Source organism: Diorhabda carinulata, chromosome 1 (assembly GCF_026250575.1).
Source record: "Diorhabda carinulata isolate Delta chromosome 1, icDioCari1.1, whole genome shotgun sequence".
Taxonomy (NCBI): Eukaryota; Metazoa; Arthropoda; class Insecta; order Coleoptera; family Chrysomelidae; genus Diorhabda; species Diorhabda carinulata.
Window position 1 is genome coordinate 31,075,294 of NC_079460.1, and position 13,334 is coordinate 31,088,627.

General features: G+C 30.8%; 1 protein-coding gene across 1 annotated transcript in view; it reads left to right on the forward strand.

The window, feature by feature from the left end:
• Positions 1-13,334, forward strand: part of LOC130899008 (uncharacterized) — a 41,663-nt gene that overhangs the window by 3,763 nt on the left and 24,566 nt on the right. The window contains exon 4 of the mRNA XM_057808667.1: positions 1,491-1,695. Within this exon, the coding sequence (XP_057664650.1) occupies positions 1,491-1,695 (205 nt within the window). The remainder of the gene's footprint in view (positions 1-1,490; positions 1,696-13,334) is intronic.

Below are 13,334 nucleotides of genomic sequence, written 5' to 3' on the forward strand. Positions count from 1 at the left end.
TATATATATATATATTATTTGAGAAAGCACGTGAATGCCGAATGAAACTTAATGCATACTCCATACCAGCAGCTACTGTCAGTAACGCGACCACAGTAAAAACAAGCGCCAACAGCGGCGCGACTTGAGAACCATATTTAATATACCTAACCGAGCAATGTCATTATACAAGAATTTTTTAATGTAATTTGAATTCTTAAATATATATATTTTAAACTATTTTTCTTACGTAAGAGAGGGGGTGGATATCTTCAAACCTGACGTTTCCTTACATGGGGGTAGGGTATATCCAATATTCCAAAAAAATGCCTTACCTAATTTGTAAACTTTCCCTTAGTAGTAACTATTTTCAACTTTGTAATTAATAAATTTACATGATTGAGATATTTATGATATCATTCAGTATTTTCAAAGTATGTGATTATTTTGAAAAGTGCTACTGTACTGTAGAGAAATGTGTCTCCGACATATTGCTATTGTTTCTTTGCCGTTAGGCTATCATATTTCCTTGAATTATTTGTCCTCTTTTATATTTACATTTCTTATGTTTTGTGTAAACCTTTTCTGGTATTTCTGGTCAACTGTTAGTAGTTTGTGGATAGTGTCTGGCTTGCAACTTCTAAAAAATATTTTTGGATTTACATTGTAAGGTTCATTTCATATATTTGTTTAAATAAAAGGAAGAGAGAAACGCGCCTGAAAAGGCATAAGGCTAAGAAAAGAAATATATCAGATGTTATATTGAGATCAATCTGTTATTTAGAGGCATTTGAACTTGAATACGAAAGAATATTTTTTCTAATATAATCACTTTATTCTGTGATTTTTTATATACAATGAATACTGGTTATAATGAGTCTTAGTAGTGTATCATTTTTATGATAGGCATGATTTTTATTTAGGCAAGCCATATATTTTTGGTATAAGTAGAAGTAGAATTATTTTAAATAACATTTTTGATGTCATGAAGTTTTTCACATTTCATAGTTTCTCAACGTTTCACTAATATTGCAATTTGTGATAATTTCTTTTTTATTATTGCTTCAGTGGCTTCCATTTATTCACTAACAATTAATATAATACATTAGAGCAAAATTTTTCTATGGAAAATTTAAACAAACATTCGAGTTTCTCGAGAAGGTAATTATGTTCAAGGTATTTAGACAGTTTCCTCGTCTAAACAAAATTTTGTGATATGTGTTATAGTAGGTTAACGGATTGTTTCTTTACATTAGAAGTTTGTTGAAAATTAATTCACAACCAAATAGGCCTCCTCTGAAAAAATGAACATGTTAACATAATCACATTGTGAATTTGTTTCTCACATTATATTTACAATTGTCTGGAGTAGGATGCAAAATTGTTAAGAAATAATTGAGTTATGATTGTCATGCTTTACACAAAACGATTAATAATTTTTGTAAAACTTCTATCACTTCAATTTTCCTATATGGTATTTGGAGAAATACCATGAAAAATAACCATTTTAGGTTGCTTCGAGAGTAATGAAACATTTAATAGATGAATTTGCAAGCTCTAATCTCTTTGGAAGAGAGAATTATGAGTACTATGCTAGAGTTACAGGACGTGTGTTAAGAATACAAGGTGAATGGATCTGTTCATTCCAGTATCCGCCACCCCCATCAAATGGTTCTTTTCCTAATGAATATACGGCGCTTGAAAGATATTTGCTTGGTAAGTTTTATTTATTGTGTACAAAAAAATCTGTCTGTGTGAGCTTAAGATGATATTTAACCACTAATAATTAAATCGTATTTTAAAGATTATTGTGATAGATTTAGTTATGTGCATTGAAAAAATAATATAGTTAACTGCATTGATTTATATTTTTAACTTTTAACTAGCATTATTTGGAGTCCCCTGGATTTTAAAAAAGGCAAACATTCAATAATAATAAAGTGTTTTAAATAGATGATACTCGTTCTGGATGTGTCTCTTCTACAAAATTTTATCTACCAAATATTTATTATATACTATAGATTTTTATTTAAATTGTCTTCAGTTTTATTCTTGGCTACAAAAGTTTTATAACTATATAATAATGTTATAATTATTAATGTTTTTATTGTTATTTTCAGCCAATAGTATAATTTCTAGGTAATTATGTTATCTATTTCCTTTCCTCTCGTTTATGTTGTTTTCAGTTTGCTCACTTCAGGTTACTGATAATAAGGAAACAAATTATCACCTTTAATTATTAAAAGTATATAAACATTGAAAAAACAGCACTGTATCCTTTTGACTAGTATCTACGCGGCGATCTTGTTTTATATATATAACCTTGAACAAATTGTTATCACAGTAATTACCATTTTTTTTTTAATTTTAACCTTTTTTGGAAGGTTTTTTGCTTGTTATTCATACCAAAATTGTTTTTTTTATGATAACCAACATATGGAAAAATTTTTAATGATACTGAGGATTCCATAGTTGAAATAAATAGTTGATTAAACTAGATAACAGTGGCAAAGTACAAAAATTTGAATAGATTCCCGTATAGTAGAATAATTTTATTTTAAAAAATAAATATCAAAATTGTGATATAATTTTTAAATTTATATATTAACAGCAATCAGAATACAATTCTATAAGCTATTTTGCTAACTGACAATTTCGTGCTACAACATATCACTCCGCACTCTCGAGATTGCGGTACTCCTTGCCTTTTAAATCTTCTGTTATTTTTATCTTGAAGAATAGGCATTTCTAAGGTTTTCGTAGATTTCCAGTTTTTGTAGTTTTTTCTTGGATTGTAGTTATGTGGTTTATATAGCACCATAGTTCTATACTGTATGTTGAAGTTGTATAGTGACATTTGATGAACAACCAACATAGTTCCCTCATTTTTATCCCCATTCGTTTTTTTGTGATGCTTTGTTTTCAATTGACATTGGAATCCAAATGAAGCTCTAGCATTTTGATCTAGTAATTTATATGTTTATAAAACTTGGAGGACATTATCTATTGTTTACCGGAGGAATGTGGAATAGATGCTGCTAAAATCTCAAATAGTGTTCAGTGTTCGAAATGAAATGTACCTGACTTACACACATAACATATTCTTCGGATACATAATATTTGGATTAGTTATTGAAGAAATTACTGTAAAAGTATTTATAAAAATTACCTCTGAGTTTTTTATAGTTTTTTAAATTGATATGTTATTATAACACAACTTTCTGTCATTTGACGCGTTTTTGAAGAATTTTCAATATGTGTTAAATTCATTTTAATAGAATTGATACAATTGAAACAAAAGGGAGTAGCATTAAATGGTATGTACTTCATAATAACACTGTGATTATACTGTTTCCCAGTGCGATTTTCACCTACTTTTACGGGTACAGCGGTTTAGCGGTTTTAACGGTATTGTCGTTGAGGTGTTGGTTATGTAGTTCTTCATTAGCTCTATTTATTTTTGCTAATAAACACAAATATTCGAATGCCCTTCATAGATAGATTATACTGTTTGTCAGTTTAACTATAATATAAATTCTATTTCTATTGTTATATCATGAGAGGTACACAGGATAAATTTTTTTATCTTATCTGTAGAATTATCTTCTGTTTGAATGAAAAAATACGGGGCAACAGTGATTAAATAGATTAAATATGTTTGAAGGTTAAAATTTCAATTTGTATGTCTATAACACTAATTTTTTTATAAATTGTATTTGTATTACTGATCTTAGTTGTTATGTATAATCCATATTATTTGAGATATTAATTATCATTGATATATTTGATTGTTTTCTTCACATTGTTTCAATTTAGTCGAATAGAAATATACACTTGTGAGCAAAAAAATCGACTCAAGTTGCACGCTCTCGGTCGCAAAAAATCTGTAGCTCCATTCTTTTTCTGATTTTAGCATCTCAAGTATTAGCTTTAGAATAAGTTTATGTTGCTTCAATTAACGTTATAATGAGAATTCATGTGTTACCTCCCGTGACCCTAATAATATCTTCGCTTCTTCGTGGATCGAATAAGTTTCTTCAATCGATTTTGTTCTATATTATCCCATTCTTCAGTGAGCGCCGTGACTAGTCCTAACTTTTTTCTTTAGTTAGCGACAATTTTGACATCTTGTAAATACTGCCGAACGGAACCTGCAGTATGTGGACAGGCAGTGTCCTGTAATAGAATGAAGTTTTTGCTGATGAAACTGGCATAGGGACGTGATCCCCTGAAATTTCTTCTATGTATGGGTTCGCTGTTAATGTACTGCCAGGTCAATAAGAACCAACTCGGTTTTTGCTTCTATTGAAATTCCCGTCTAAACCATCCAGGAACCTCCTCCAAAAGCCACGTTTTCTCTCATGCAACACCTCTTGAATCTTTCTCCAGGTTTTCTATAGACCCGTCATCTTCTACCATGCAGGCACACTATGCTTTCGTCTGAGAAGAGAACAGAGCCCCATTGTTTGTCGGCCTGGGGTTAATATGAGGCCAGTAGCTGGCTTTTTTGACTCAAGGTTAGCTGCCTTAAGTCTTCTTCTGTCGAGCCACTCACAACTAGTTCTCGCGTTTCCCTGAATTCTTGTTGGACTTTAACACCCGTTTTCTCAGCGATGTGCACCTTTTTCTTCCGGAACTGTGTCTTCGATTAAAGTCTCATTTCGTGTTCAGTTTTTTTGAGAGTGACTTGCGATTGCAGAAGTGTCATTTTTTTGCTCACGGGTGTAGTTTATTTGAGGAAAACCAAAAATGATTCTATGATAACCTAATCCGTATCAGTACAACTTAAACATAGAAACTATTATCACTTAGATTAATTAATGTTTATTAAATATTTTTATTAAAAATAAATCAACAATAATGTAAAGGAGTGTACCAGATGAAATGACTGACCTATTAATTTAACAAAATACAATATTGAGGAACGAACAATAGTTCGCCTACTTTTAAACTGTAAAATAGTAGTGAAAGAATATTATCTGATTATGAATATCTTGGATTAATTAATCACTTCTATATATAGGGTGATTTATTAGTGTGATAAAGTTCAGTGTCTCCGTTGTCCTTCGAGATAACAATTTAAAAATTTGAGGGATTATAGCCATTATTAATTTCACATCTTAAAATTATTTACAATCTTACGAGAATGGTGTGCCGTATCAAAGTTACATTTTTTTAAAAGAAATACTCCATATTTTATTGCATATTTAGCATATCAGCTTGACTTCCCTATCACAATAACATAGGGTATTTGAAAGGTAATACCAATTTTCCATGAAACTCGTAACGAATATCAACGAAATAAATAATTTTTTAAAATTTTTACTACTATTCGAAAACTAAGTTAAAATTTTTGAAACCGTTTTTGATATTCATACTGAACACACTGTTTACACTACCACTACACCAACACTCACAATTACACTGTCTAACGCGCGTTCAAATAACCAAGTTATCGTCTTTAGACACTGAGGTAAACTGTTTAATCAGTTTAGAAAGTGTAAATGTAAGTGTTGTTGTAGTGATAGTTGAAACAGTGTGTTCAGTATGAATATCAACAACAGTTTCAAAAATTTCAACTTAGTTTTCAAATAGTAGTAAAAATTTTGAAAAATTATTTATTTCGTTGATATTCATTAAAGCTGATTCAGGGTGAATTAAAATAATAATACATTATTTATTCGGTTTTTTCAAATGAATTTTATGTTAGTATCGAAAAGTACTACCAGCATAGTTATTTTTTAAGCATTCCCCATACCTAAAATTATTAGTTCTTGAGATATTTTGATTTTTCTGTGAAAAACAATGATTTTGTACCTATCTATATTTAATCATTTAACAATTAATAGTGAGTAGGCTGTGATTTATTTGTTAGATACATCCAAACTATCATTCCCATACTTTATGTTGGTTTCCGGCTTACAGTAAGGTTCAAATCATTTTATTGGGTATAACGTGATTACTCACGTCTATAAAAACATATATATATATATATATATATATATATATATATATATATATATATACTTCAAAAAAGACGCTAATAAAAACCATTGAGAGTAAATTGGGCACAACTTTTATGTCTTTTATATGAAGTTTGTTATAAACCGAAGTTGTATAAGCATTTTGTGTAATGCTTTTTTAGAAATTCTGGAAGAAACTGTTTGGATGACTGGTGACATATTTCATAACGGTGGCATTCTTGTGGCATAATTAATACAAGCTTTTTTTATGGGGCTTAGGTGTCCTCCGGTAATCTTGTGGTACTGTGACAAATTAAGCTAAACTCAGACAGATCAAATTACCTCGATACGATAACTGGCCATTTATTGCAAAATCCAAAACATAGTAGATGATTTATAAGCACGATTTATAAACTTAACGTGGTTGTTGCTGTACATCATGATTCTTCTGCTTCTTCACTACAGTGGCTTTTTATTGTGTCAAGCATTAATTTAATTTGTAGTTATAGTATAGCTCTATGTTTAATTGTTATCGAAGATTGTCCGACGAACTTGTACAATTTACGTCGTTTATAAACTTGATATCGAGTTTGAGTTTTGAAAGTACCGTTGAAAAGTACCTTTAATTTGATATTTTAGGTAGTTGTGTGTCACATGTCAGGAAAAACTCATTATCATCATCGATGTTGTTGGATTTAAATCAAAAGCTGGGTAATGAGGTAAACCGCGTATTGGTGTTGAACATAGTTCAAACTAAACTGTTTTACCATAAAAGAGTTTGAGAATATGAACACGTCACGACTTTCTCTAAATGAAACCAAACCTAACCAAAACTTTTTCTAAATGAAATTTGTCCACACATGGGAGTTATAGTTACATTATTACATTGTTATTGTCATATTAGTTCAATAAATTGTTTTTTGTATTTATTTGCGGGATACAGTGAACAAAATATTCATTGTAATGTAATGTAATACCATATCTAGGAAATTACTCACAAATATATTTCGTAATTTCGTTGAAATATCCTCTGGTATTATGATTAGTGAGCATTACTAGAATTTGGAGGCTTTAACAACACAAAGGAAGAACAAGGTTAGAACAGCTTATATACTTTAATAGATGAAGGGAAATGAAATAACTGACAGACTCGTTATAATAGCGGCGGATAAACCCTTCATAGGACCTGAACCCTTTTGTGGTATCAGCTACAGATTAATAGAGAAAACACTGGAAAAGAAGGTAGCTAGGTGTAAAGCCAGTCACTAGAACAATCTACAGGGGTTGAAGCAGACAAAAATACTCCTGGGGAAATACAACCAGGTAACATCTGTTGAATGTATCAACCTAGGCACGAACAATCTACGAATACCAACAGGAGTCTTGTCGGGGCACTGCCGCCTCAACGGACACCTAAAAGCGCTAGGTTAAGCAGAGATTGCAACGGGTAGATTCTGTTTTGTAGAAGTTGAAACCTGTATCTACATTCTATTGAAATGTGAGAGGCTATGGAACTCCAGAGCATTATACTTGGGAGTGTATAAGATAGAATACTAATACTTTTGGCAGTTAGACCCATCTCATATTTTGAATTTCCTAAGAGGAGTGGGATTTATAGACTTTCTGTTAACACTGAACATCCCCAGTAGCAAAGCATGAGAAGGGGACAAAATAGATCCTTTCAGTGGCAGTGTACATGATACCCTGAACTACGTACAAGCATACCAGGGGTTGCTGTTGCATAGTTAATATTTAGATGATGAAGTAGGAAGTAGCTAGTACATGAATAATTGAATCAGTTTTATTAGTGTACAGATTTTTTAAATTTCATTTTAAAAACGGGTTCTCACAGAGCAGTGACAACTGCAAATAAAAAAATTTCATTATACAGTTCGATCTTCGTGAAAAGTAATTTCAGTACTATCAAGGAACCGTTGGGATATATATATATATATATATATATATATATATATATATATATATATATATATATATATACCAAGGCGGATAGTCTTTGCTGACTAGTTAGAACAAAAACCAATATATTGGAGTTTACAGCAAATTTTGGAAAAAGAGAACTCTATTAAGCTAAAAATCCAAGCTATGGGATAGTGTTCTTTCCATGATAAGGGAAATTACAATATAAGTGGAGAAGTAAATGAAAATTCAAACCATGTATATAGCATGTGTGTTAAATATATAATATTGAAGTAGACCTAAGTTCAATTTGAGGATGAATTCCTAAGTTATAGCAAAATATTAAGGAGTTGGGTTTCACACCAAGGAATTGAACGTAAGTCAACTTTAATATTATATATGTAACACACATGTTATATTCATGGTTTGAATTTTTATTTACTTCGCCACTAATATTGTAGTTTCCCTGATTATGGGAAGATCACTTTCCGAAAGCTTGGATTGTTAGTTCAATAAAGAGTTCTTATTTTCCAAAATTTGGTGCAAACTCCAATTTATTGGTTTTTGTTATATTTTTCTTTTCTAAGAAAAGGGAGAAATCCCAAATAATTAATTTTCAATAATTAGAGCAGGCTGTAATACAATGAATTAGACGATGGTCTTTTTGACTATCAATTATGTGATACAAGATAAAAGTTAACTAGTCAGTGAATATCTGTGCTCTATAACAATATTCTCTCATCGCATAATTGATTGTTATAGTTCACCAGAACTTTAACCATCATCTTCCAACCTGATCTTAATAATAGTCAGTTTATATTTCTTAAAGGACAAATGAAACTTGGTAACAAGAAGTGGCTTCAGTGCGAATTCTATGACCACTGGAATAGTAGTTTCAATTTGGAAGGTAATGATGATGAGGATGATGATTACATACGTTCCAACAGCACATTTTAATATAATATTTTTTATCACACGTTTTCAGTATTCAGTTTGATTTAAATTTTTTGAATTGTTTGTTTAAATGTTTAATTACACTGTGATATTATATTTTTCAATAATAAATTAGTCATTTTTTATTATTTTGTCTTATTTTGTGGTTGTTTTTATTTACATTTTCTATCGGTTTGTGTCGTATAATTTAAAAAATGTGGCTTTTTGCCTAGGGATGGTTAATCATTATTGGAACACATCTGCTTTTTGCTAACCTATTCAAAAACCGATTATATTTCATCACATATAGATCTTTTCCATAGATGACGAATAAATGTAATTATATCCCGCCATAAACTACTCGGGTAGACATTTTAAACAGGATTTCCTCTAATCAATAGCTTTAGTACTTAAACTGTTTAGTTTGAAATTTATGAATTACTAATAAGTTGTACACAATTTCTTGACTTTATATAAATTGACTTATGAGTTATAATAATTACTTTAAGAATATTAATATCTTGACAAATTTCATTTTTACTTTGGCTATGTACACTTATTACACTTACGTACTTTTTCCTTAAAAGAACAGTTTTGTGGCACAGATACAACTTTGAATAAAACGATTCATTATATGCATATAATAATGCAGGGCTGAGTTTATGGCGGTCACTTACACTTATGGATTCATCCCTTGGAGTCATTGAAAATACATATTAAATACAAGTCAAAAATTACATCTGTGTGATTTGAGTGAAATAGCAATAATAGAATCTATACATTTTGAAACATAAATGGTACATATTGAAGAAAATTAGGTGGCCTTTCCTATTGATAGCATTTATTATCGAAATAAATCTAAACATCTAGGATATACGCTCTACTGTTCGTGGATTTTTTACAGCATAGTCAACATAGTCGATAGTCTGGAAAGATTCGAACGAAATTTATGAAGTAAATTAACAAAATTTATTAAAAAAAGTCTCTAACTACCCAATATCATATTGAAGCGCGAATTCTCTAAGTGGTTTGTTTGTTATGAATTATCTATCCCCTAACGGCAGTATTTTTCTAAAAAATAATCGAATAAAAATCGTGCGGCTATTGCTGAATTGTGGTAATGCGTTCATTAGCGCACAAATGTTAGGGGATATAAGAGAATAATAATTCTTTCTTTTTATATACGTAGATTTAAATTTTTTTTAAATATCTTCCACTGAATATATAGTTTTATACAAGTTAATACAGGCAACCTTGACCTAGATTGGTCGTGGTTCAGTCGGATGCCTGAGTACCATTGTGCTACCCTTTATTTTCCACAACTTAATCAAATACCTAAACACCCTTCCATCTTTTTTCTGATTTCTACACATTTCCAACATGGTATAAAGTTTTTTATTCTTTCTATATTTTTCTTTTTCTTCAAGACAATATAGTGTGTCGTTCCTCATCATTTGAGGGCACTGACATACCAGATGCTCGACCGTCCTTCATCTCCGTTACACTTTTGTTCATTTTCACTCCCTATTTTTGCAGTCTTTTGCCAACAGTAAATGTCCACCGATCACTCCGATGGTCTTCTGGATTGAGTGCTTTGTAAATCTTATTATCTTTTTGTTTTATCTTCATCGATCCTTGGCCACATCGCTCTCAATGTCGTGCTATCATTTCTGTTTGGCACTGATTCCTGTGTCATCAGTATCTTTTAACAATTCCATCCTTATTGCACTGTGAATATCTCTCCCCTCTTCCCATCTCTCCTAAAAAGTTCCCTTCTATTTTATAGCGTCCAGGTATCCAGCAAAAGCCCACTTTAGTACATACATCCAGGAGAGTTTTTCTGTCTCATGATAGCTCATTACCACTTTTAATTTTGTTTTTGATATTATTGTTTTCAAGACTGCTTGGCTATCTGTGCAAATTGTTTGTATTTGATTCACCAGACATCGTCATTACATTTCTAAATTCATGCGGAAAAATCCCTATCTTTACACCCTACTCACTTCCATGATATCATCCCTAATATATTCTAATTTTTCTCAAATTTTTTAATTTCCATTTACTAGCAAAGTTATTTAATGAAAAACTACAATTTCCTTGTACTCGCCAAAATTTGTGAATAACATCATTTATCAATAGTGCCAAAATAGTACTTTAATTCATTGAATTTGGAGAATGAATACATTTTTTATTATTAGAAAGTAAAAAATCAGAAGCTCTGCAAAATACTTGATCGTTTCTACCAACACCTCAAACCATTTTTTTAAGTGTGGGGACAGGAAGTAATCTAAGAGAGATGAATATGACACGGTACGGCTAATTGTTCTGCAGTATTTGTGGACGAATACGCAGACGCATTGTCGTGATGAAACGAAACTCTTCTTCAACAAATGCGGTTGTTGTTTCTTAAGTTGGACATTTAAACGTGTTATCAATTCAGCTCAATGGCCACCTTTTTTATGAATATCAAAAATTACGGAATCCCGAAATTTTGTTACCTTATTAGCATTAAAAACAGTTTTTGCTTTTTTGGGAGCCCGTTTCTGTGAACGAATTTCCGCCATTTTTCTAAACCATTTTCGACGCTTACACCCTTATTGCACTAAAAGTTCAAACGAATCTTTGGATATCTTTAAGATTGGGCCTTATTATACCTTAAAAACAGAAATATAGTCGAAACTATGGACGTCATCCAACCAACGTTTTTTGGTGAATGAATAAAAACTGCGTCTGCCCATTTGTCTTGATTTATTGCCTCGATTAATTTCTGTTCGCAAATTTAAAAGATAATGGCTTAGTGGAAAGCGGTTGTAGACTTGCATACTATGCTTCTCGATTAGAGAAACTTGCTATAATTCTTATGATGTAGGAAATTATAATAATTTTCATGCTTTACTTAAGTTAACTAATGTTTTGATACTGCATCCGTCTGATACCTTTCTAACTACCGTATTATTACCGAAATATTTCAAGGAATTAAGTAGTGTTTCAGATGGAAGCATCCAACCGTTTTAATACAATAAAAAAATGGGAATCATATATATATATATATATAAACCTTTCCCCATGCATCACTATATCTGTTGGTCAAAATCACATGAAAGTCTGTATAGTAGTTTCTGTGTTTATCGAGAATAGACAGACGTGGCTGAGAATTTCGCTTTATAATATGTAGTGATTTTCGCATGTATACGTAGTGCAGTCCATGAGTTCTTAGCCTAGAAAGGTCATAAATAAAAAAAACTATGATCATTTTTAAATATATTTTCCCTTTATTTCTAAGTTGGAATTTCTGGAACCGTTGGCGATATTCATATTGAATACACTGTCATATTTTAATGATACCCTTCCCCAGCGAAAAAACTTTGACCAATTTTTGATTGTTGAAAATGGTGGATAGAAATCACTGAAAACAGCCTCCATTCTGTTTTTCAATTTGTGTTGCTGTTAATCCTTCTTTTTAGTTAAAAAAATTATGACAGCGCGAAACTCAAATTAAGACATTTTTTAGCTGAGTGATGTTCGAGTTCTACTATAATAAAATGGATCGAAGCAGCAAGTTAAAACTTTGTCTATAGCACTGACGAGTGCATAAAGATTTTTGGGAATGGGAATTTACTACATGAGGCTAAGAACTCATGGACCGCACTAAGTATATTTTTATATAATTATAAAACATTCTCGCATCCTTGAAATTTTTTACTTATTACGTTGACTATTGGCTGTGGTTTTTTCAATTTAGATAACAAGTTAGTACAAAATTATAACCTTATTTTTGTCAGATAATCAGAAGAGTTCATATTTTTTGAAGAATGGTCTGTACTTAATACTCAGTTCGCTTGATATGAAATTTCCTGCTTGTTTTGGTATTCTATTGCAATCCTCATATTCAAAAATAGTATATTGTCTTGCAAATTTCTTTCATTTGGGTATCAAAGTGTGTATATAGCTGGAACAGTTACGGATTTACTTTTTTGAATACTTTGAAGATTTCAACTTACAAACTACCACATATTCACAACCTCCCAATTTTTTCTTCCATTTTTCATAAGTTTAATTACATTTATTTCGAAACGGAAACATTGAGGATATTGTTGAAACATTATGGAAAACTAGCTTCGTCTAGACCTAGGATGAGATGAGTTTGATTTTCTGTGTTTAGTTTTTGAACTTACGAATTGACAGAAACTTGAAATCTAAAAGTATATATTCATTTTACAGGGTATATATTAGAACACATTCTGAACGAAAAGATTCATTCCGATTGTTATTGAAAAATTGTTTATTTGAATTTAAAAAAATTTATAATGAGCAACTAATTTTTTGCTTGTCTGCACTTTGTAAATAACAGTGTAATTTTTTATTGAATTGATGTTAACAACTACATAAAAATAGTACATCAATTTCGAAACTATATAAAAATGGCTAAGGTCCACAGGTTCTTCAACGCGAAGAAATAAAAATCTTTTGTGAATTTCAAACGGAATTCTCTCAAATGATGAGGTAAACATATATTTCGATTTAATTTAGGAAAAAATTTCC